This window comes from Panthera leo, chromosome E3 (genome assembly GCF_018350215.1).
Source record: "Panthera leo isolate Ple1 chromosome E3, P.leo_Ple1_pat1.1, whole genome shotgun sequence".
NCBI lineage: Eukaryota > Metazoa > Chordata > Mammalia > Carnivora > Felidae > Panthera > Panthera leo.
Genome location: NC_056694.1, coordinates 10,632,501 through 10,655,814, shown reverse-complemented (window position 1 = coordinate 10,655,814; position 23,314 = coordinate 10,632,501). Strand labels below are relative to the sequence as shown.

Genomic DNA, 23,314 nt, shown 5'->3' with positions numbered 1-23,314 from the left:
CCAGCCGAGTCGCTTCTCATCGTTCTGGAAATGAAGCCCCCATGCCTTCTTAGGCCTGCCACCGTCCCCCCAGCTGCTCACCCGGTCACCCAGCTGTCCCCTCCGCCTGGCAAAATTTTCCTGGAATATGCATCCCCTCCTGACATTCGAGTCTTGGGGGGGGGGGGAGGGCTTCCCTGCCTGCCCCCCACCCCACCCCGTCCTGCCACTGCAGTTTTGTCTTTTCCTTCATCACTCTCTGAAATTCTACTTAAAAACATTGTTTTTATTCCTGTCTTCCTGTGCAAAGTGAAGATAATATTAAATTCATCACAAAGACAACGTCACGCATAGCGTGGCACTTAGCGATCGAGAGATGCTCACTTATAACCGTAGAGTTATTACTAAAACTCTATTTGACTTGATTTTTAAGATTTTATTTCTAAGTACTCCCTACACCCAACGTGGGCCTTGAACCTACACCCCAAGATCAAGAGTCGCAGGCGGCACCGGCTGAGCCAGCCAGGCCATGGGTGACCGTATCGTTAATTGTCCCATCTTGGGCTCCGCCCTGGCGCCCCGGATGCCGTCAGCACAGGGCCTAGCATCTCGTGGCCTTTACCTATTCCGCGTCCACCTCCCTGCACAGATTCTGAGCCCCAGGTTGGCAGGGATGGGACCTCCTTCCCTGGAGTCCTCACGGCTTAAATGTGTGCTGGGCAGATGCACGAACCGCGTCTCTGCCACACAGCCCGGCCCTAAAGGGGCGGAAATGCTGACCGCGGTCACCGCCCTGTTCTTTCCCCTTCCTCAGTCGGGGGAGTGGAGGGGTCGGCTGCTGCCGGCAGTCGTGGGCAGGGCGGCTCTGTCCCCAGGGAGCAGGCAGGCCAGCTGGGGGTCACTGGGGGCCAGGCTGGCCGTAGAGGGAGGAGGGGCTGCCAGGGGAGGCGGGCCCCACAGACCCTGCCCCGCGGGCCCCGCTCCTGACGCACTGACCGTATTTCTCATTGAAGAGCTCCTTCACCTGCTCGCGGAGGATCACCTTCTCCCCTAGTCTGTTGGCGTCATCTTCATCTACAAGAGGAAGACGTTGGGGTGTGAAGGTCGGCAAGGGCGCGCCCCTGGACAGGCTCCTGTGCGACACCCGCACCCTCCCCTGCCGCCGGGCTGCCCTGCCAGGCCCCGCCCACCGAGTTTAGTATAAGGCAGCCCTTCATGGGCACCTGCTGTTGGACCCTCGGCTCCCCTCGACCCTGTCCTTGGTCCAAAGGAGCAGCGGGTCAGATGAGCCCCATGACAGCGACTGGGCTGCGCAGGGGGACGTGGGGGAGGGTGTGGATGGGCCCGAAGGGTCCTGCGGGCTTGTGTCCTGGGGTTGGGGAGGGGGCTGGAGTTTCCAGGCAGGGTGCTCTGAGCTGGCTGGGCTCCCAGGGGCGGGAGTGCAGTGGAAGCAGGCAGGGAGCCAGGGCCTGGGAGACGTGGGGCAGAGCGGACAGAATGGATTTGTGGAGAAAAACAACTCCTGTTTTCATCTGGAAAATTTCACAGTTGCACGTAGGAGGCCAACTCAGGACCGGCGCCTGGTGTGTGCCTGGCTCCGCCCTCCCCGCCCCGGGGTGGGGGCCGCCCGCACTGCCTGGCACTGCTCGATGCCCCTTCTTCCCGGGGCTCTTTCACCTGCCGCCTGGGGCCTCCCGAGTGCCGTCTGTGCCTCGTGTGGTCCCGGTCATGCCCACGCTCCTGACTCTGGATCTGCCGTGTCTCGGAGTTCTGCACAAGCCTCTCCAACCATGACCATCCAGCCACCCGGGTGCCCCTGACACGCGGCAAACGTCAGGCTTCCCAGATAACGTCCTCCTCCTGTGTCCCCCTCTCGGGGAGTGACGGCCCCATCCGTCGCACCAAGACACCGAACTCAGCCCCCCTCGGAGCCTCCTTCTCCCCACATCCCCCAACGTGGCTCTTCCAGACGGTCTTCAGGACCCCACACTGGCAAGAATCAACCCGATCCTTCTCCAGGTCCTGAGCGGACAACCTGGTGACCCAAGGGCCACCCAGAGCCTGCGGGGAGGCTGCAGACGCTTCCCATCTCTGCAGAGGGACTGCTCTGGTGGCCAGGGCTTTCTGCACAGGACAGGGAAGGACGGCCTGGGTTCCCATCAATGGGTGTCACATGCTCTGCCGGCAGCTTTCCCGGACACGATCACAGCCACCCCTCACCACCGCTAAGGACGCAGAGGCTCAGAGAGGTTAAGTAACCTCCCAAGACCACAGAGCCGCTAAGAGCCAGGAATAGTGTCTGTCTGACCAAGAGCCCTGGGTTCCCTGAAATCTGTTTCCCCGTCTGTAGAAAGAAGGGTTGACCGTGAGGGTGGTGTTGCCTCTGAATCTCCTGTCCTATCAGCTCACAGTCTCATCCGGATCTCAGGGCAGACACAGCCGCACTTGACAAAGCCGGCTGGATCGAAAGGGAGACGAGACCAGTAAGCTGAGGTCACTGTGGCTGTGGCCGTCTCTGGTGCATACAGGTGTCTCGCCCACCCTGCCTTGGCCTCAAGGCTCCGGCGGCTACGCGGGCGGAGAGAGACATGCACAGGACAGGCCTGAGCCTCACACCGCCCTCACCCCGGCAGAGGCCACGCCAGCCCCCGGAAGGGCACAGGACCTGAAGCCACAAAGCTGGACTCGCGCCAGCCCTGCCACGTGGAGGGTCACGTGACGTCCCCCCTCTCGGTGTTTCTGCTCAGTCTCGACACCGTATTTGTCTTGGACAAGTATTTCACAAGCACCAACCCCCACTGGATGTGGTGCCGTCCCTGGGCATTTAGCAGACCACAGAAAACAGCCGTGGCCCGAGGTGGGGATGGTAAAGGATGCTTGGTGACCCGCTGGCCTTGACAACTGTCAGTGCAGGGCTTGTGGGAGCACACGGGGGAATCCTAACCCAGCTGAGAATCAGGGTGGGCTTCCCAGAGGAGGTGACCGCCGCACCTCCCAAGGCCCCCTGGGATGCAGCCTCACGTGGACGGTGTGTGACGCCCCCGGGCTTCCCGTGAGTGCTCAACGCACATGAGTGTGTGAACCCTGCCTGGTCTGGGCAGGGAGAGCACGGGGAAACCAGGCTGTAGGTAACAGGGAGGAGTGACACCAGGGGTCAGCCAAGAGGCAGCACACTCGGGTCCCGGGCGGCAGCCGGAAATGGTGGGACCAGTGACATGACAGGAAAGCGAGACCTGGGCCATCTGAGGGGCGCTGGTGGCACCGGGAAGTGTCCCGGACACCTCTGGAGTGTGGTGGGGACACCAGCTCCTGCCGTGTAACCAGCACATCCCACGTGGACAGACGGCCAGGCCCGATTCTCAGCTCGGCGCCAGGCCTCAGAAAGGATGCCTCTTGGCTTCTCCCACCTCTTTGTTTTTATTATTTTAATTGCAACTTGTCATTAATATATTATTAATTACCATTTATATTAACTTATTACTTTAAATGGTTTATTTTCTATTGGGGGGGGCGGAGAGAGGGAGACAGAGGATGTGAAGCCAACTCCACACCGCCAGCACAGAGCCCGACGCGGGGCTTGAACCCTCAAACCGAGAGATCAGGACCTGAGCTGAAGCCTGGCGCTTAACCGACTGAGCCACCCAGGTGCCCCTGTTTTTTCTTTTTTTTTTTTTAATTAAAAATTTTTTTTTTTTTTTTTTTTTTTTGCGGTGGGGGGGGTGTGTCTGGATGGCTCGGTCAGTTGAGCATCTGACTCTTGATCTCGGCTCAGGTCTTGATCTCAGGGTCGTGAGTTCAAGCCCCACCCTGGGCACGGAGCCTACGACAAAAAAAAATAATTTTTTGTTTTCATTTAATTTGGAGGAAGGGAGTTCCATTTTTCTTAAAGGATACATATCTGAATGAAACAGGCGAGGGTGGGTTCTGGTGGGGCCTGGAGGGGAGAGGTCCCTGCCCCTCTGGGTGCTCAGAAGAAACAGGAGGTGGGACCGCCCAGGCCAACCACAGGGGGAGAGCCGGCCTGCACGGCCCAGCCGAGCGGCTCTCTGGGTAGGCTGCGGGCAGGTCATGAGACGGCGTCCCGACAGAGCCAGGCTTCTGCCACCACCATCCTACGTTCACCATCCGGAGAGGGCGAGGCCAGGCCTGCTGGTCACCAGGGACTGCCCCAAGCACTGCCGTGGGGACAGCTGCCCCAGTGAGCCTTGGCTGGGGCACCACAGGCCCCAGGGGAGCTGTCACTCCCAGTCTGGTCTGCTTGTGGGCAAAACAAAGACCAGGAAACTGCCTCAGAGGACACAGGGTGGGGCGGAGAAAACAACCACTGGGGGCCCTGTGGGGCCCCGGCCATAAACCCAGTGGTCTTCTGGAGCCTGAAGGGCAGCCCTGAGGCCAGGAGTTCGTGGTTGACTCTGATACCTGACTGCTTGGGTTCAAATCCTGCCTTTGGTATCAGCTCATGACCTTGAACACTTCTCCGAACCGCTGGACTTTGGGTCGCTACCACAACAGGGGAAACCGAGTGCAACTGCCCCGAGGACCAAGTGGGGCATTATGCCCGTGCCCGGCACGGCCCACGGGCTAGTTTTACTGCCCTGAAGCCTGAGTCAGCAGAGCTATTCTGGGGGGACCTGCCCGAGCTCCCCTGAACCCAGGCTGGCTATAAAAGACACCAATGGTTGCCAATAGTGTAGAATGTTCTCCATGTGGAGAGCTCACAGGTAGGGCTCAACGTGGCGTGTGTGTGCCCTCAACGCACCTGGGTGGCTCCGTCTGTTAAGCGTCACGGTTCGTGAGTTCTGGCCCCGCATCGGGCTCTGCGCTGACAGTGTGGAGCCTGCTTGGGATTCTGTCTCCCTCTCTCTCTGCCCCCCAAATAAATAAACAGACATTAAAAAAATATATACCTGCTTGAATGTCTGTATGAAGTGGGGAGGAAGGGGGCCCCCAGGGTCAGTGATGGAGGCGGTTTTCGGGGGGGGGGGCGGTCCCTGGCTCAGCAGGCTGTGAAGCAATCTTGATTCTACCCCTAATGTGATGTGGTGTTTGCAAAGTCATTCAACCTCTCTGGGCCTGTTTCCACATCCCTCAGCTGGGAATCCGGGCCGGCCCGGAGGATCCGGTGATATCACATATAAAAACGTTTAAGGCCTCACGTCATCAGAGTCAGGTTGTGGCTGACGTTATCAGTAGATCAATGTTTCAATTATCCTGCAGTCTCAGGGAATTAAACTTTACATGAGAGATTCTTCCAGATGATGGATGCTTATTCTCTCAAGTCCCCTGGCTTGGTTGTACCTCTCCGGGACAAGGCATTTTCTAAAATGCATCAAGTATACAGGGCGGGGGCGGGGGCGGAGCGGGGAGGAGGAGGGGTCACCCTGGGGATCCGTTGCACCTGCCCAGCGGCGGTCACCCGTACCCCCCACCCCGTCCCCTGGGCGGTGACATCCCTCGCGGACAGGCCGGCCCTGTGGGCATTTCTGCCCCCTCTTCCTGCTCATTCCAGCTTACTGGTCTCCTCTCTCTCCCTCCTGTCTGCCCCAGGAGCTGTCATCTGGTCGTGTCTAATCTGCCGTCTGTTAGCCTGAGGATTAACTGAATTTTGCCCGAGGGAAGAAAGCAACCAAGCTTATTAAATCACAGCCACGCTACGTACACAATTCTAAAGCAGTCGGCTCGGCTCGGGGGCAAAGTACGAGAACCCTCAGCAGCTGTGTCCTCTCTCCACTAGTTTGAGGTCTGCAGCCAGATTGGTGACTGTGGACTGACAATCGTGATCCCAAGGCAGCAAGGGAGGGGCTGCTCGGAGGGGGACAGACGCAAGGTGGGGAGGGAGGGAGAACGATTTCTCCTCTCCCTTCTCCTAGCCCTTCCACGGTTCCCCTCCTCTCTGCCAGGCCCGGGCCGGGCGATCCAGGCACAAGGCAGACTCTCAAAAGAACAGAGGGCAGACAGCCACGGGTGGCCCCACCTTGGCAGGACAGCTGCCCTCCACGTCCCCTGCTCAGGGGCCCGGGGGGAGATCAGGCGCCTGATTTCACACACCCAAGAGAAACTTTTCACGTGTGCGAAAGGAAGCACGTTCAAGAACGCTCGCTAATGGCACTCTTCTTAACAGGAAAACCACGGAAGCAGCCCAAATGGCCTAGGACAGCAGAACGGATGGGTCGATCGTGGTGCAGGCACCCGATGGAAACCCATGGAGCAGTGAGAACAAACCAGCGCAGCGTCACATTTCAGGGTCATGTTACATAAGGTCAAGTGAAAAGAGCGAGTCCAGACTTGATACATGAGGACGTACCTCGCTTATAAAAGGGAAAAGCAAGCAAAGACGAAACACTTTTGGTTTAAGCAAACACTGCACACAACGAAGCCACTTAAGAAGTCGCCTTGGGGGGCGCCCGGGGTGGCTCCGTCGGTCACGCGTCCGACTTCGGCTCAGGTCATGATCTCACAGTCCGTGAGTTCGAGCCCCGCCTGGGGTTCTGTGCTGACAGCTTGGAGCCTGCAGCCTGCTTCGGATTCTGTCTCTCTCTCTCTCTCTCTCTCTCTCTCTCTCTCTGTCCCTTTCCCACTCGTACTCTGTGTCTCTCTCAAAAATAAATAAACATAAAACAAATTATAAAAAAAAAGAAGTCGACTTGCGAGCGATAACTATCATGGGGGAGAAGAATAGATATTTTTGGGGAATTTGAATACGGACGGTATAGGAAATGATAGGGAGTTATTACATTTCCTAAGTGTTATCACAGCGTGGTGAATGTGTAAAAGAACACCACCGTTCTGAGATGTGGGAGGGATGTGCTGAAATATTTAGGCATGAAAGAGTCAAGATGTCTGCAACTCACTTCGAGTGGAGACAGAGACAGAGACAGATATAATTGGGGCAGGGTCTCTGGGGGGAGGGGAGGGAGGGAGGAAGGGAAGGAAACATGGCAAAGTGTTAAGAAATAATGAATCCAGAGAAAGGATATACTATTATAATATAGTCATCACACTATTCTTTCTTTTTTTCCCTGCTTTTTTCAAATTTTAGAGGAAATAACAAGAGAATGACAAATACAGGTGCAGCCCGGAGATACTGCGGGTTCTGTTCCAGACCACTGCAATCGAACAAGTCAAATGAAATTTTTGGTTTCCTAGTGCATATAAACCTTATGTTTCCACTTATACTGTAGTCTATGAAGTGTGCAATAGCATTGGGTCTAAAAAAACAATGGACACACCTTAATTAAAAAATACTTTAGGGGCTCCTGGGTGGCTCAGTCGGTTGAGCATCCGACTTCGGCTCAGGTCATGATCTCACGGTTCGTGGGTTCGAGCTCTGTGTTGGGCTTTGCACTGATGGCGTGGAGCCTGCTTTTTTATATTTTTATTAAAAATTTCTTTTTTAATGTTTATTTAGTTTTGAGAGAGAGAGAGAAAGACAGAGCGTAAGCAGGGGAGGGACAGAGAGGGAGGGAGGCACAGTATCCAAAGCAGGCTCCAGGCTCTGAGCTGTCAGCACAGAGCCCGACGGGGGGCTCAAACCGTAAGCCACGAAGATCACCACCTGAGTTGAAGTCGAAGTCGGATGCTTAACCGAGGGAGTCACCCAGGCGCCCCATGGAGCCTGTTTTGGATTCTCTGTCTCCCCACCTCTCTCCGCCCCTCCCCTGCTCACGCTCTCCCTCTCTCAAAAATAAATAAACATTAAAAAGATTTTCTAAATAAGTTTAAAAACATACTTTATTGTGTTCTAGTCCCCCTTTGTTTTCAGTGCAAAAAGGGTGGTTTTATTAAAGCACAGGGACAGGACTCGTGGGCAAAAAGAGCTGCTCTTTTTTTTTTTTTTTAAAGGAATCCCCAGACCGACGTGGGGCTCGAACTCGCAACCCCAAGATCAAGAGCTGCACACTCCACCAACAGAGCCCTCCAGGCGCCTCAAAAACACGTTACTGCTAAAAAAACGCTAGCCGTCCTCTGAGCTTTCGTCAAAGCGTGATCACTGATTACAGATCACCACAACAAATGTGATCAAGAAAACGATGAAATATCACAAGCATGACCAAAATGTGAGCAAATGCCACTGGAAAGAGGGCGCCGACCAACTCGCGTGACACAGACCTGCCCCAGACCGTCAAGGTGCAAAACAGAGAGTTTCTGCAAAGTGCGGTAAAACAAGGTGTGACTGCACACAGTGGTTCCCCCCAATCCTTGGGGGTTCCAAGACCCCCGGGGCATGCCTGCAGCCGTGGATAGTACCGAACCTTATACACTGGAGGTTTCTCCCTATGCACACATACCTATGATGAAGTTTAATTTATAAATCAGGCACAGTAAGAGATGCACAATAATGATAACATAGAACTGGAACAATATACTGTCGTAGAAGTCACGGGAACGTGGTCTCTCAAAGCATCTTAGGGGACTGTACTCCCCCTTCCTGCGATGATGTGTGATGATAAAGTGCCTACGTGGGGAGAGGAGGCGAGGTGAGCGATGTAGGCGTTGTGATGCCGCGTTAGGCTACTATTGAGCTTCTGACGATATATCAGGACAGTCATCGGTTTCTGGGCCGCAGTTGACCGTGGGTGGCCACAAGCGCGGAAAATGAAACCGCAGATAAGGGGGGACGGCTGTATTTGTTCTGGGGAGAGAGGAGGGCAGGATGAGGGAGAGCACTGGGGCGGGGGACACATTATTGGTGCTGTTCTAATTCTTGGATGGATGGTGGTGGGTTCATGGCGTTCACTGTAGTATTTATTAACAATAAGACAAATGAGCAGGAATACGAATGAAAATAAAAACAAATCGGGGCGCCTGGGTGGCTCAGTCGGTTGGGCGTCCGACTTCGGCTCAGGTCACGATCTCACAGCTTGTGGGTTCAAGCCCCGCGTCGGGCTCTGTGCCGACAGCTCAGAGCCTGGAGCCTGCTTCGGATTCTGTGTCTCCCTCTCTCTCTCTGCCCCTTCCCCACTTGCACTCTGTCTCTTAAAAAGAAAAAAATAATAAATATATATATAAAAAAAGAAAAACAAACAAATGAGTGCTATGTGCAATGTCGTATCCTAGACTGGATTCCAGAACCTAAAAAAACATTAGTGGAGAAACTCACAAAATCTAAATATAAAGCTTACAGCGTAATCGTGTTGCACCGATCAATGTCAATTTCTCAGTTTTGACAAAGGTACCCGGGGGCACCTCAGTCGGTTGAGCGTCCGACTCTGGATGTCAGCTCAGGTCATGATCTCACGGTTCGTGGGATCGAGCCCCATGTCTGCACAGAGTCTGCTTGGGATTCTCTCTCTCTGCCCCTCTCCCACTGTGCTCTCTCTCTCTCTCTCTCTCTCAAAAATAATAAATTAAAACAAAACAAAACAAAACAAAACAAAACACAACACCCTCCTGCAGCCCTATGGCTTGAACCTGCCAGCCAGGCTTAGCAGATCAAGAACCAGGTTTTCTCATGGGGGGTTTATCCAGGACAGGCAATCCTGGGGCCAGCCGCACACACGATCCTTCCCGAGGGACATCACCTCCTTCTCTTCTGTTCCTTCTTCTGACATCCCAGCTACACGGTGGACAGGGCGAGCGACAGCCCTGACCCAAGGCCAGTCAAGCCCTAGGCTGAACCGTGGCCACGACCAGCCAGGCCCAGAATGCCATGCACTAAGTGTGATGAGCAGACCCGATTGGGAAGACGGACAGATTCGGGCAGTTGAGGCACAGGTGAGGGCACAGAGAAACACGTGGGGATAGGGGAGTGTCCAAACCCCAGGCTTATGATCGTGCCGACTCCTTCTCAGAACCTGGTTTCTACACGTCAGGGAGGGGAGAGCAGGTCCTCGGACGCTGTCCACACTGCAGTCCTTCCTCCCTGTCTCTGCACCCGCACCCCCCAAACCCATGTTTCCAACTGCCTCCTGGAGCACCTTTGATTCTGCATATCCCCAAACAGCCTCACACCCGACCCTCCTCCTGGGCTTCCTTTTCAGGTCCCAGGCCCCACCCTTCCACCTGCTGGCTCAGGAGAGAAACCTCAGCTGCCTTCAACCCCACAGAGGATTGAGCAGCGGCCCCCAGGCTGTCCTCATCCTGGTCCCTGGAGCCTGTGACTACGTTTCTTTTTTTTTTTAATGTTTTATTTATTTTTGAGACAGAACATGAGCAGGGGAGGGGCAGAAGAGAAGGAGACACAGAATCCGAAACAGGCTCCAGGCTCTGAGCTGTCAGCACAGAGCCCGACGCGGGGCTCGAACTCACGGACCACGAGATCATGACCTGAGCCGAAGTCAGATGCTTAACCCACTGAGCCACCCAGGTGCCCCTGTGACTATGTTTCTTTACGTGGCTGAAGACAGCGGCTGGTGTGATTAAGGTAAAGCTCTTGAGACGGGGAGGGTGTCCTGCATTATTTGGGTGTGCCCTCAATGTAATCACAAGAGTCCTTGTAAGAAGGAGTCAAGAAGGTCAAAGGCAGGGGTTGGGCCGGGAGAAGCAGAGGTCAGAGTGAAGAGCTCTGAAGCTGGAGGGGGGCCACAAGCTGAGTAATGGAGGCAGTTTCTAGAAGCTGGGAAAGACAAGGCAGAATTCTGCTCTCAGAGCCTCCAGAGTTAACCTGCCCTGCTGATACCCGACCCGAGCCCTTTAAGACTCATTTCGGGAGGCGCCTGGGTGGCTCAGTTGCTTGAGTGGCCGACTCTTGGTTTCGGCTCAGGTCGTGACCTCACGGTTCGTGAGTTCGAGCCCCTCATCCGGCTCTGCACTGACAGCACACAGCCGGCTTGGGATTCTCTCCCCCTCTCTCTCTGCCCTCCTGCACGCTCCCTCTTTCTCAAAATAAATAAACTTAAAAAAAAAAAAAAAAGATTCATTCTGGATTTCTTACCCTTACAAGTCTAAGGGGAAAAAAGAGATGTGTCGTTTTAAGCCCCTAAGCTTGGGTGATCTGGTTCAGCGGCCACAGGAAACCCATGCAAACCCGTTGTGTCCCCCACGCCATCCACAAATGCAGGCGGTCACCACGATGGGCCACCTTCCCAGAGACGCTTCCTGCAGGCCCAGCCCACGGCCCATCTCACTGTGGCGAGAACTTTCCACCTGGCCTCCCCAAGCCCATTCCCTGCTCCGCAAGCCCTGCCCACCATTCTGAAGAGTCTATCCGACCCTGTCATTCCTTTGCTTTAAACCTGCTGAGGACTCTGTGGGGCAAAGCCGTCCTCCTTCCCCCGGCACACAAGGTCCACTCTGCTGCTGCCACACTCCCCGTTTCCAAACGTCAGACCAGACGACGACCAGAGACGTCACGGGGAACCTGCTCACTAGAACAGAACACAAAATGGGAACCCGGGGCTCCCCTAATTCATGGAGCGCGTGGGGCCAACCGGTTTCTCCTGCCCTGTCTTGTGTGGCATCTATACTCCTGCAGAGGGGGCCACCGCAGAGCCACCACTGCTTAGAGCCTGACCCCAACATCTCTGTGAGATATTCAGCCGTCTCTGGGCCACGTGGGGCCTTCACAGCCACAAGCGGAGAAGGTTCTGCCCCAGGGAGAAACGGGGTTTTCCGCCCAGCTCCAGGGCACCCCCCTCCCCCGTCCTGGCTCCCCTCCCTCTCGCCAAGTTCCTTATCTTCCTGACCCACAAAGGACTGCTGAAGGGCACCTGGGCCACAGCCCTGCGACTCCCCTCACTCCTGATGATCTCATTCTGTTGTAGGGCTTTCAATACTAGGGACAGGCTTGTGATTCCCCAGGTGATCCTTCAAGTTCAACTGCTCCCTTGGACCCCCCACTTGTGCATCCAAATGCTACTGGATGACACCCCAGACTCAACACGGCATAAGTCAAGTGCTGATACTCTACCCACCACCCCCCCCCAACCCCCGCGACGACTCCTGCACCTGCCCCGTCTCGGCTACCTCTGAGCTACTGGTACCTTTGTGTTCCAAGAAGCCCAGCTGGAATCCGAGGTCAAACGGGACTCCAGCAAGTTCTGCTGGCTTTAGCTACCAACTAGTCCTGGAGACGCTGACTCCCCACTGTCCTCACCGCTCCCGCCAGGGGCACCACCACTGGGCCGTGACTTCCACCTCCCTCTGTCTCTTCCTGCTTCTAGCCTGTCTGTCCTCACCGAGCAACCAGAGGGACTCTGTTCAGTCCTAAATTGGATTCTGTCTCTCCCCTGCTCAGAGGCCTGCACTGGCTCCCAGCGAATGAGCAAAAGCCAATGTTCCATCCAGCCTCACATAATCTGCCGCCTCTCCATTTCCACCTCACCTCCTACCTCCTTCCTCTGACGCCCCGGCAGGTGACCCCAGGGCCTTTGCAATTTTCCTCTCTGCCTGCACTGCTCTTCCCTAGCCCCCTGGCTCACCACCGCCTGCTTTATTACTCAAAGGCCCTCACTGGCCACCGCCTCGCTCGTGTTGCAACCCCCTAAAAATAAACTCCACCTCTCCCATCTGCTTCCCCGCTTCTCCTGAGCACGCATTGAACGTTCTTTACATTTTGTGCGTTATTCTCTGCATCCGCACCAGAAGGTCAGCTCCATGAAGCAAGGCTTTTTTTTTTTTTTTTTCACTTGGTGTTGATCAAAAACCCAGCACCAGCCCACAGACACCCTGGAACAGTTCATGGACGAAGTAATACACCTGGGCTCCCAAAGGGGACTGTCCCAGTCCCCGTGCCTGGGGGGCTTCAGAAGGCTAGGGCTGTGTGTCCCCTACCCCCACCTCCCACCAGGCGGCCTCTTGTCGCCAGACCCCTCCCTAGGAGGCTGGAAAGATGGAGTCCAGCCAGTCAACCATACGTGCTGACCTATACTTGGTGCCTGGCCCCCACGCCTCCACTGTCGTGGCTCAAAGATGCATTTATCAGCCAGCGAGAAACTTCTGTTCACGTGGTGCCCAGCGACCCTTCGAGTCGATCTCATTCCAGCCCAGATTAAGGTGCTGGCTGTTCCTATGAGCTTGGGTGGTTTGAGCCAAGAGACTGGCTTCTGTGTGGTTTTCTGCAATGTTCCAGAAGAGTCTGAAGCCCCCCACGGCTTCCTTCCGTGGAGCCCCCAAGTCTAAGGATCTCTAAGAACCGTGGGGTCCCCCTCCCCAACTGGCAGGGCCCGGGGAGGACAGGGCTGGGACCCCTAGCCAAGCCAGGGGCGGGATGGCGCTGCAGGGACCCAGCTCCCCACGGGCCTCCCGACGTGACACCGTTCAGCCGCCCACCGAGCCGCCCCGCCTGGAAGAAAGGAGGCAGTGTGCCAAGGCTGGGCCCGGCAGCGGGGCGTCTGCCCACAGGGGCCCCCACGCCCTGCCCTGCAGATGCCAGATCTTCCAGGGAAGGCAGAAGGGAGATCGTTACTGGAGCCTAATTAACAAAGAAAAGCAGAGATAATTAAGCGGAGAAACATGTGGCTGGCGCTGGAACTGTGATATCTTTAGAAACTTGAGAAAGGATGGTTTTATTTTGAGCTCTCGAGAGCGTGACAGCGTTGGAAGGGTGGGGAGGGGGTGGGAGGGCTGACGGCGGGGAGGGGGGCAGGGGCCAGAGGAAATGACCCTCCGGGCGGCTGAAGGGAGAGGGCCGGGGGGCCACGGAGCTGGGGGCCCTGCTCTGTGTGACCTGGGGGTCCAGAGACTGGAAGTGAACTTGTCCAAGATCACGCGGTTCAGAAGCGGTGGAAGCTTCCTGAGGGCGCAGGAGGGGACTTGTCACTGCTCCTGCTGGTTAGTCCCCTTCCCCTCCATCCTGTGCTGTGATCCACCCCATGCTGGCTTCCAGGCCCCCCTCATCCAGGAAGCCCATTCCCCACAGCACCTGCTGAGTGACGGGAGACCCCACAGAGAGACCTAGTAGGGGCCCCGGTGGGGTGGGGACAACGACAAGAGATGCCATTCCCTGTCCCCCCTGCAAACAGGCCCTCGGCCCTCTGCTTGAGAGGCCCCACACCCACGGCCAAGCTTCTCAAACGGGGCCTCAGGCCGTGCTGGGGGTGCGAAGCGGGTGAAGTGCGATTACTTATTTTCCTCAGCGGAATAACTGAACGCAGTTCCTTAAATTAAAACTCATTTTCAGGGGCACCTGGGTGGCTCAGCCGGTTAAGCATCTGATTCTTGATTGTGGCTCAGCTCACGACCTGAGGGTTTATAGGTTCGAGCCCCACATAAGGCTCTGTGCTGCCACTGCGGAGCCTGCTTGGGATTCTCTGTCTCCCTCCCTCTCTGTCCCTCCCCTGCTCATGCTCCTTCTCTCTCTTTCCTTCTCAAAAAAAAAAAAATAAATAATAATAATAATTTTCAGTGGGGAGTTTAGGACGCAGACTGTCGGGGACTTCCGAGATAAAGCTGGCCCCACCCCCCACCCCCGCAGGAACTTCGGCTCTGCCCCCGGGGGGGGGGGGGGGGGCTCTGGCTCCGACCTCGGGGACGTCAGCGGAAGGGCTTGCCAAGGCCGGGTCTGCAGGGTCGAGTCCACGCTGCAAAGCCAGGCCTTCCAGGCCCTCCACGCTCCGCCTGGCCGGCCTCTCCGCCTCGCCACCTCCCGCACACGACGGGCCACCCGGCCCTCCCCTCCCGGCCCTGGCCGCGCGCCCCAGGACGCCCCTGGCGTGGCACCTTCCCGTTCCACAAGTAGGGAAACCGAGGCCCAGGCAGGCAAAGCTGACTTGCTGGAATCACACAGGAAGTCGGCAGCCCTGCTCTGTCACTGGGACCCAGAGCCCCGGCTCTGGGGCGGCAGCGGGGAGGAGGGGGGCCTGCCTCTTGGCCCCCGGCTGGTCATCGCTCGAGCTGGCGGGGAGGGCTGCACCTCTGGGGTCGGGGGAGAACCAGGGGACAGATTGCCGACCTGGGTCCCCAGGGAACCAGTGCACTCGCCCAGGAAGGAGCCGGGGGCCGGGCGGCCGGGCCTTGTACCCGGCTCGGGGTTACCATGTGGTTTCCAAACACCAGAGGGGGCCCCTGGGGAAGCTCGGGAGCCGGGAGGCCCCGGGAAGCGTCGAGGTGCGAGAGGAGGACCCTCGGAGCCCTTCCAGGTTCGAAACGGCCAGGACTTCCCTTTCTCCAGGCTGGCAGGTGCAGGTCAGGCCGAGGTGGCTCCGGCTGGGAAAAGCCGGTCCTCCCTCCCCAGCAGCACACCCTGTGGGAAGTGGTCTCTCTGCTGAGTGGCTGCTCAACCTCCACTGAAATGCCTCCAGGGACAGGGAACTCACTACCCAACAAGGTTGGTTGTTTTTTCTTTTTTTTTGCCACTGCTATTTGAGAAAAGTTCTAGAATGTGATTCTCTTCATCTTGCTCGTGTTGCCCAGAAGGACCTTGCTCTCAGCTCTTTTTACCAGCAAATTCTTCCACCTCCTTTCCCCGGGCTCCGCCTCCCTCTGTTCCTTCACAGGCTCTTTCCCTTCAAGGCCCTCTGGAGGTCAGTGTGCCCCGTGGGCCCTCTCCGCTGGCGACACACTGGCCTCAGGGGTGACGGCACCTGCCACCCTCACACAGAGTGCGCCCAGCCCCGTCGCCAGCCTGCTCTAAAGCACCGATCGGGTCCCACCAAGTGCCCATTTGCCCCTGGATGTCTCGTGGGCCCAAAGACCCAGCTTTGGGCAAAGGTACCATCATCATCACCCTTCTGGAACCTTCCGCCTGCCCTCCCTCCCACACTGCTGCCACCTCTAGATCCCAGCGCCACCTGTCTCCAGGTCCTGCCGCCTGCCTGGGGTCAGCTTCCGCAACCCTCCCTGGCTTGGATGCCCCAGTTTTGCCTTCTCCAATCCACCCCTGGTGGGTGGATTCACGGTTGCCATGGTAATTGTAAGACAATTCAACTCGAATCCTATCATTTCATTGACCAAGAAAAAAAAAAGCCTCCGATGCTACAAGATAAAGCTTGAGTCACCAGCAAAGTCTGGGTCCGGGCCTTTCGTGATTCCGGCCTCATTCTTTTGCTACCCTCCTCCCCTAGAGCCCAACACCCGCTGCTCAGGCTCCAGAAGAGCACAGACCTGGGTACGACTTTGGCTCCGTGCTAAGCCAGGCTGCCTCTCGCAGCCTCAGTGCGCTCAGCTGTGAAATGGGCATAGCAGCATGTACCTGGTAGGCTTGTGAGGGGTGACCTCTGGGGGTTGCTCACCCCCCGGTCCAGTCTCAGGTCCCCCATACTTCATCTGGCCCAGGTGGTCACTCTGTAAGACTCTCACTTGGCTTCTGGCCACCTGCCTCTCCTTATCTCTCCAACCCCTACACGCAGGAGGGACAGAGCTCACATTTCGACCCCTTCCACTTGCCCACACTCTCCCCACTGTGATCTGGTTTCATGACTACAATACATTAGGTGAAAAATGGCTCCCGCCCTGCACGTCTCCAGCAGTCCCCGCTCTGATTTGTGGATCTGCTTCTCCAACCCAGCCACTTGGATGACGCTCAGACCCCGACCCCTCTCGCCCTCCAGCTGCTCAGGACAAAATCTGTTTTTCACACCCCACACTCACTCTATTGTCAATCTTGTTAGCCCTACTTTCAAAATATGTCCAGGGCCTCAGGGCCTTTGCACAGACTGCCTCCTCCCGCAGATGCTTCGACTGGGATTTCTACACGGCTCATACCCTCATTTCCTTTCAGGCCTTAACTCCTGCTGGCTTATTTAAAATTGTCCTTTTGACAGTCCTGTGTTGAATGTCTCCACAGCACTTGTCACTATCAAATATGTTGCTATTTGTCCTTATTTATCTGTCTCCCTCGTTAGAAAAAAAAAAGCTCCACAAGGGTGGAGATTTTTTGTCTATTTTGTATTCCTAGATCTTGCTTGGCATAAATCCATATGAACACGCGCACGTGCGTGCCGTGTGTGTGTGTGTGTGTGTGTGTGTGTGTGTGTGTATGATTTTTTTTTTCGTAAGTGATCTCTACACCCTATGCGGGACTCAAACTCACAACCCTGAGATCAAGAGTTGCATACTCTTCTGACTGAGCCAGCCAGGCGCCTCTTCCATGTATTTTTTGGTACAAATAAACCCAAAGGATTAATTGTGAGCCTGAGGGGGGAGAGGCAGGACCAATGTTATAGATGCTGGTAGCCAGAAGGGGGCAGCAAAGAGCCACCCAGTGTGGATAAAAGATTGGGGAGGCATGGGCACATGCTGTGTGACCTCGAACAAGTTTCTTAACCTCTCTGAACCTCGGTTTCCTCCAGTAAGATTAGTTATTGGGGGAGAGCACGGGGGCTGCTGTGGGAAGGCTTTGTAATCGGAAGATCAGAAGCACGATATGGATGTTAGGTGTCCACGGTGTGTGAGGAGTCGCCCAATGTCCCCAGTTAGGGGACAGGGCAGTTATATAACGATGATGCAGCCTGATGAGGGAATATCATAAGGCATTTTAAAAATATCGGAAAATGCTTATGTTTCCAGTGTGTGTATGTGTATGAATCTATAGAAAGAACAACAGTGAGATGTAAAATTAATAAGCTCGGGGGAAAATCTGGAAGAAATGTATCATCATAAAAATGAACAGCCATCTGGGCAGTTAGATTTCTGCACTTGCCAAATTTCCACCATGGGCACATATCTGCATTTCCCTTCAGGTTTTATGACCTGCTAGAATGTTCTGGGGTTGTTACTACACCAGCTCCCTGGGCTGAGGGCCTCTCCTTCCTCTGCTGCCACGGCTCCTTCCCAGCATTCCCTTGATCAGCTTCCTCTGCTGTCTTGGGTGTTCACGGCGGGGGGAGGGGGGTGCCCTCTGGGTTTGGGGAAAGTGCCTGGACTTGGTCTGCTGAGAACACACTCCGGGCTCACCCAGACCCCCTCTGTGGCAAACACCACCGCTGTGCTCAGTGGGGGCCCGATGACTTGTGGCCCCTGGTGCGCACCTGTTCCCGAGAGCGGAGTGCCTGGGACTTTGAGGGCAGAGAGTCCTAGGGCTCCCCAGCCACCTGCCTCTCAGCCCCACCCCGCCTCCCTGCTTTAACTCCGTGCCCTGCATGCAGGTAGGCGAGGTGGGGAGCAGCCCAGCGAGGGGGCAAGGAGCTTCTGCAGCGTGGATCCCCCCTGGGCCTCACTCACTAGGGCTCCTGAGGCCTGGGTCACCTTGGCCCACTGAAGGCAGGGCTGGGGCTCACTCTAGGACAAGCAGAGGGCCTGGTCCTGCCGTCCCTCAGCAGCCCCGGCTCCCCTCCCAGGCCCCCTCCGGCCAGCATCCCTACCCTTAGGGGTCCGTGAAGCCCACAGCTCTCCTGACCAGAGGCCCGAAATCCCACCCGCTGTCCTCTGAGACTTCGTCCGACGCCATCTTCTTTAGCCAGGCTCCCGCCCAACACTCGGCATGAGCAGAAAGGGCTACCAGGCGCCAGTGGGGAAACGGAGACCCTGAGGCCAGATGTGATGTCCCCAGTGGGGGCAACACTTACAGGCCTCTGGGATCATCTCTTTTGACCCGGAACAAAACTGGCCCAGGAACGGCCGTACCCCTCGCATCACTCTGGCCCGGTCCACAGATCCAGGAAGGATTGTGAAAAGGCCCAGGTTTAACGACCAATTTATCTTCAAAGCATAACGGTTTTCTTTAGAATTCACTTTCTCGGGTGGTTCTGTTAGGAAAGGCTTCTACGGGAGCCTTTGACAAACAACCTAGAAAATCTCAGAGCCATCTCCTCCCAGGAAGCCCCCCACCCTTCCCAAGCCTCATGCTCCTGCCCCCCCACCCCCCGCCCAGTGCTGCACAGTCACCTTCCCACGACCTGGTTCCACCCTCCCATCCTTGCCTGCTGACAAGGGCCATCCCCAGTCACTGGCCTGCTCATGCTCAAACCTCCACAGTGTGCAAGGGGCTACAGGGGCGGGCTTCACAGAAGGTTCCAGGCCCCGGGGAAGCCTCAACGGGTAGGAATAAAAGGCATCTCTCCAGCCATCTGCACGGACAGATGTCCGTGGGTATCTTGTAGGTACCAATGCAGACACGTGACATTCAAGACCGGGGGCGCCCTCCGCCTAACTCCTCGGCACTACGGATCCCTCCGGAACTTGGACACAGGCCCAGGGGAAAGGGGAATCCTCAATGGACTCAGATTCTGCCACTACGCAATGGGGGGGCTTTCGGTAGAAATCTGGTTCAATTTTACATGTCTTGCGCTTCTGAGTTTGCATTCGATATTTTTGGAAGAGGACAAAAGAAACAGGAAAATGTCTTGAAGGCCCCACTGTGCCCAGGATGGGGCCTGTGTCTCTGTCATGACGTGCCACACCCTCCTGGCCATGGGGGTGTCACCCCCCCGACCCGTGCTCCAGCCACGTCCCCCGACAGCCCCTCTGGGCCTTCACTGAGGCTGGGCCCTGCATCAATAGCACCACGCACTGTTTTTGGCTCATCTCCGAGGCCTGGCTCAATGCCACCTCCTCCAGGAAGCCTTCCCAAGCCCCAGGAACAACCACCGCTACCCCCCCTGCCCAGTGGCTGAGCATTTCCCATCACAGCTGGTCCAGGGCAGAAGCGTTTACAAACATCTCACTGAGGTGTCAGGATGCAGCCTCCCCAGGACAGCGGGGCGAAAACAGTCCTCACCCACCCCATTTACCTAGTTCTGCCCACCTAAGGGGGCACGCATGCCTTTTTCCATCCTACAGATGAGGAAGCGGAGGCTTGGGGGTGTGAAATAATGAGCCCAGAGTCACCTGGCCAGTAGGGGGGCGGTGCAAGGATTTGAACCCGGGTCTGTCTGAGCACCAGCCTGTGCTTTCCCACGGCCCACATGCTGCCATCTACCCACAACCCAAGTCAGATGATCTGCCACCCCTCCACGTGCCCAGGGCACCTGCCTCTGGTTCAGCCCCCCTTCCCCCATATCGTGGCACTCGAAAACATGCCGCCGGAGACCTGAGCTCCTGCTCCAATTCCCTTTAGCGACTGTCCGATGGAGGGTTTGGGAACAGCCCTTTCTGGGACGGGAACGGTTCTCAAGTGACCTCCGGTGAACCCTCGGAGGCCCCAGGAGCCTGGACACCTTCCCAGCCCAGCGTGACGAGCGACATGAGTAAGCACGGAGCCGGCTCGCCAGCCCGTCTGTCCCGGCCCCTCCAGGCTGCCACCGGCCGGGGATGCCAATGCCTGGAAAGGCGCTGGCAGGTTCCCTCCTGAGGGCTGGCCCAGAGCTCCCTCCCCATCTCCCCTTCCAGGCAGCCTGCCACCCTCTTCCATACCACGTGGGCAGACAAAGCATTTCCAAGGGCTCTCTCTGCGCACAGAAGAGCCAAAGCAAAGGCCGGGTGGGTGGGTGGCCAAGCGGACTGGCACAGAGGCGGGGGGGGGGGGGGGCAGCCGCCCCCCTCCAGGGGCAATGGCTGAGATTCAAGAAGCTGCCCCAACAGCCAGTGGGCCAGCGAGCTCCCCGAGCCGGAGGGCAAACCCTCGTTAGCGGAAGGGCCCAGAAGCCCTGCGGTCTGCGTGAAGGCTGCTGGCTGACCCCCCCCTCTCCCGGCCCCAGACGTTCCACTGCTTGGTGGCTGTTCTGAATCCCAGGCCACCCATGATCACGGGGCCTCCCTGCAGGCCGCCAGGCTCTGGAGCTCCTTCACTGCAGGTGGGGCAGCTGGGCAAACCGCCGATGTCCCCCCACCCCGGCTCAGTTTCTTCCTCCACACAAAGCAGGCAGGAAAAGGTCACAGTGCAAAGCGCCCGTCTCGCAGCCCGGGACACGTTAGGTGTCACGAATCACTTTTCCTTTCCCGCTTTCCAAACTCATTAAAGAACGCGCCCTGCGGCCCAAGCAGTCAAGCAGTCACGTGTTCGGGCCCCCACGAGGACGCCTCCTTCTGGAAGGAGGGGCTGGGAGCGCACAGACCACCTCGCTGCAGTTCTGCTCTCCCCAAGCAGAGGGAGCCTGGCCATTCTTCCCGCTGCTGTTCCGTCCTTCCTTCTCTGCTGCCCAGCAATGACAGTGACTCAGGCAGGAACCCAGGTGGGCCGGGCAGGGACTGGGAGCTGAGTCAGGGGCACTCAGCACTGAAGTCTAGCAGCCCCGGAGCCTGGAGCCAGCCGGGCCCGATGCCGCAGACTGGGCCCCTGCCGCAGGGCGGGCGAGCGGACCACAGGCTGTCTACCACGGTCCTGGAGCAAAGCAGGTCCACGGAGGGCCGAGCAGTCTGTCACGGCGCAGGGACAGGCCAGGGGCCACGGGTGGCTCCCACGGCCGGTGAGAAGGGAGCTGTGCAAGCCCCTGCTCTTGCTCCCCATTTTCGGGTCCCCACGGGACAACAGCAGTCGCCCCATCACTACACCCCTCGGTAAGTCCTGTCCCCTCGCAGTCTGATGGCCTCTCCTTCCCCAGAAGCTCACCGAGCCAGGCCTGGGCCCAGGGACTGAAAGCTCCAGGCAGCAGGGGTCAGTGTGCACCAAGGTGGGCAAGGGGACCAGTCTCCGTGACCGTGACACTGGATTCCTGTCCTGCGGGTTGTGTTGGTTCCAGGCGCTGGCACTCCTCCATTCCCAGCACATCAGTGCAGCCCCCCCTAAGGGCGACATTCCCTAAGGGCGAGGGGCAGCTGCAGCGTCTTCCGGGCGGGTGCCAGGGCGGGGGCGAGGTCAGGGACAAGTCTCTCCGCACACAGGTTCTGGGGTCAACAATTCAGCACATGCAGCCTCAGCCCCGCAGACCCTGGGTGGCCCAGAGCGCTCACGAGATGGTCACGTCACCCCTGCTCATTCCGGGTTTGGGTTTTTTGCCTTTTTTTTTTTTGTGTAATCTCTATGGGGCTCATGGGGCTCGAACTCATGACCCCAAGATCAAGAGTCGCGTGTTCCACCCACTGAGCCAGCCACGCGCCCCTCTCGTTCAGGGTTTGGGAGGACCAGGGCACAGCCCATGGAGGAGGTGGAGGGGGCGGGGGCCTGGAAAGGCGATCAGGAGAAGCATCCTACCATCAAGGCCAAGTAAGCACTTACCCGCATCTTACCACCAAGCTCGCCCACTCACGGGTCCTTATGCGCAAGCCCCTCCCTCTGTGGTTAGAAACCACCTGCCAGCAACCTCACCCGCACACTCAGGTCAACCCGGCCCCTAATCAGGAGTGGAGGGCACCGACCTGCCCTCCTGATCCCTGGCCGGGCCTTCCTCTGGCTCAGGTTCCAGTGTGACCTTCCTCCTCGTGCCCGGGGCCGGTGCCCAGAGGACATGGGAGGACGGAAGGGCAGGGCCTGGTGTCCCACGGGCATCTGGGCTCTGGCCTCTGGCCCCCAGCGCAGCAGCCGGCCCCCCACGCCAAGCAGCCTCCCCTGCCCCCCAGGCCAGTGCCTCTTACCAGGCTTTGGGATGAGTCCTTGAAAAGGCCTGGAAGAGAAACAGAGACGGGGGCATCAGAGCGAGGACCTGGGAGCAGTTCGGAAATGTTTGGGGCCCACCCGACACCTACTGCATTGGAACGGCATTTTAACAAGATGCCCGGGGAGGCGTCACTGGGGCAGGACGCTGACCAGGGGGCGGCCTGGTGACCAGGGCCTCCTGCTAGTCCTGCCCTGGTGGTTCTGTGACCCCTGGGCAAGTCTCTCGTCTCAGGGATCTCCCCTCTGACGTGGGCTGACCGCCCTTCCTGGGGGCTGGGAGGGCAGTGAGTGGGTGCTGTGGGCAGGTAGGAGGTGTCGTGAGGGTTATCCCTGCTGCATGGTGGTTGAGTGGGGTTCCCTGCACCCTGGCCGGCCCTCTGCCACCTTTCTGTCCCCCACTGGGACCCAGGATGGCACCGGAAAGCTGCCTTGTCCAGCAAGGAGGGCAGAACGAGGCAGGACCAGATCAAAGGAAAGGCCAAGGGCCCCCACCCGTGCTAGTCTTGCCTCCTCACCCTTCCCCTGAGCACCTGGTGACCGTGAACTTGATCTTGTCAGCCACTGCAAGGATCCTCTCCAGGTTCTGGGAGCCAAAGGTGCAGGGCTTTCGGAAGGGGATTCCCGGGGGGAGCCCCTCGATGATCACCGAGCCGGGGTTACTCTTGATCCGCTTGTAGGGGACCTGGACCGGGTACTTGATGCCCAGGGCTTCTCCTGTGGAGGAGGGACAGATGTGTCATCAGAAGCTAGAGCAGCGCTGGAGTGTGGCACGGGGGCACGCGGCGGGGGCCCGGGAGTCAGCAGTGGGTCGTGCAGGGGTGCGGTGTGTGTCCTTGAGGGGCTGAGGAGCGGGCAGGGCTCATATGGCTCCAGCCGCTGGGGAGAGGGCAGCGGGTCAGGCTCCTCGTCCTCACCGCCTGAGAAGCTGCAAGCCCCTGTCCGGGATGGTACCTGTGGGTGCAGCGGGCCCCTCCCTAGGAGGCCTGGCCCTCGGCCAGCGCCCCCCTCCCCTCCGGGGCCTGCCTCGCGCCGGTTCAGGACCAGCCT

The 23,314-nt window shown here is 57.7% G+C and overlaps 1 protein-coding gene across 2 annotated transcripts in view; it reads right to left on the bottom strand.

Moving 5' to 3' along the window:
* The window catches only part of GTF2IRD1 (GTF2I repeat domain containing 1), a 115,440-nt gene that overhangs the window by 6,769 nt on the left and 85,357 nt on the right, over positions 1-23,314 (bottom strand). For both annotated transcript variants that reach the window (XM_042922196.1, XM_042922197.1), the window contains 3 exons: positions 22,798-22,981; positions 22,246-22,274; positions 976-1,053 (listed from right to left, as the gene is read on the bottom strand). In XM_042922196.1, the coding sequence (XP_042778130.1) occupies positions 976-1,053; positions 22,246-22,274; positions 22,798-22,981 (291 nt within the window). The remainder of the gene's footprint in view (positions 1-975; positions 1,054-22,245; positions 22,275-22,797; positions 22,982-23,314) is intronic.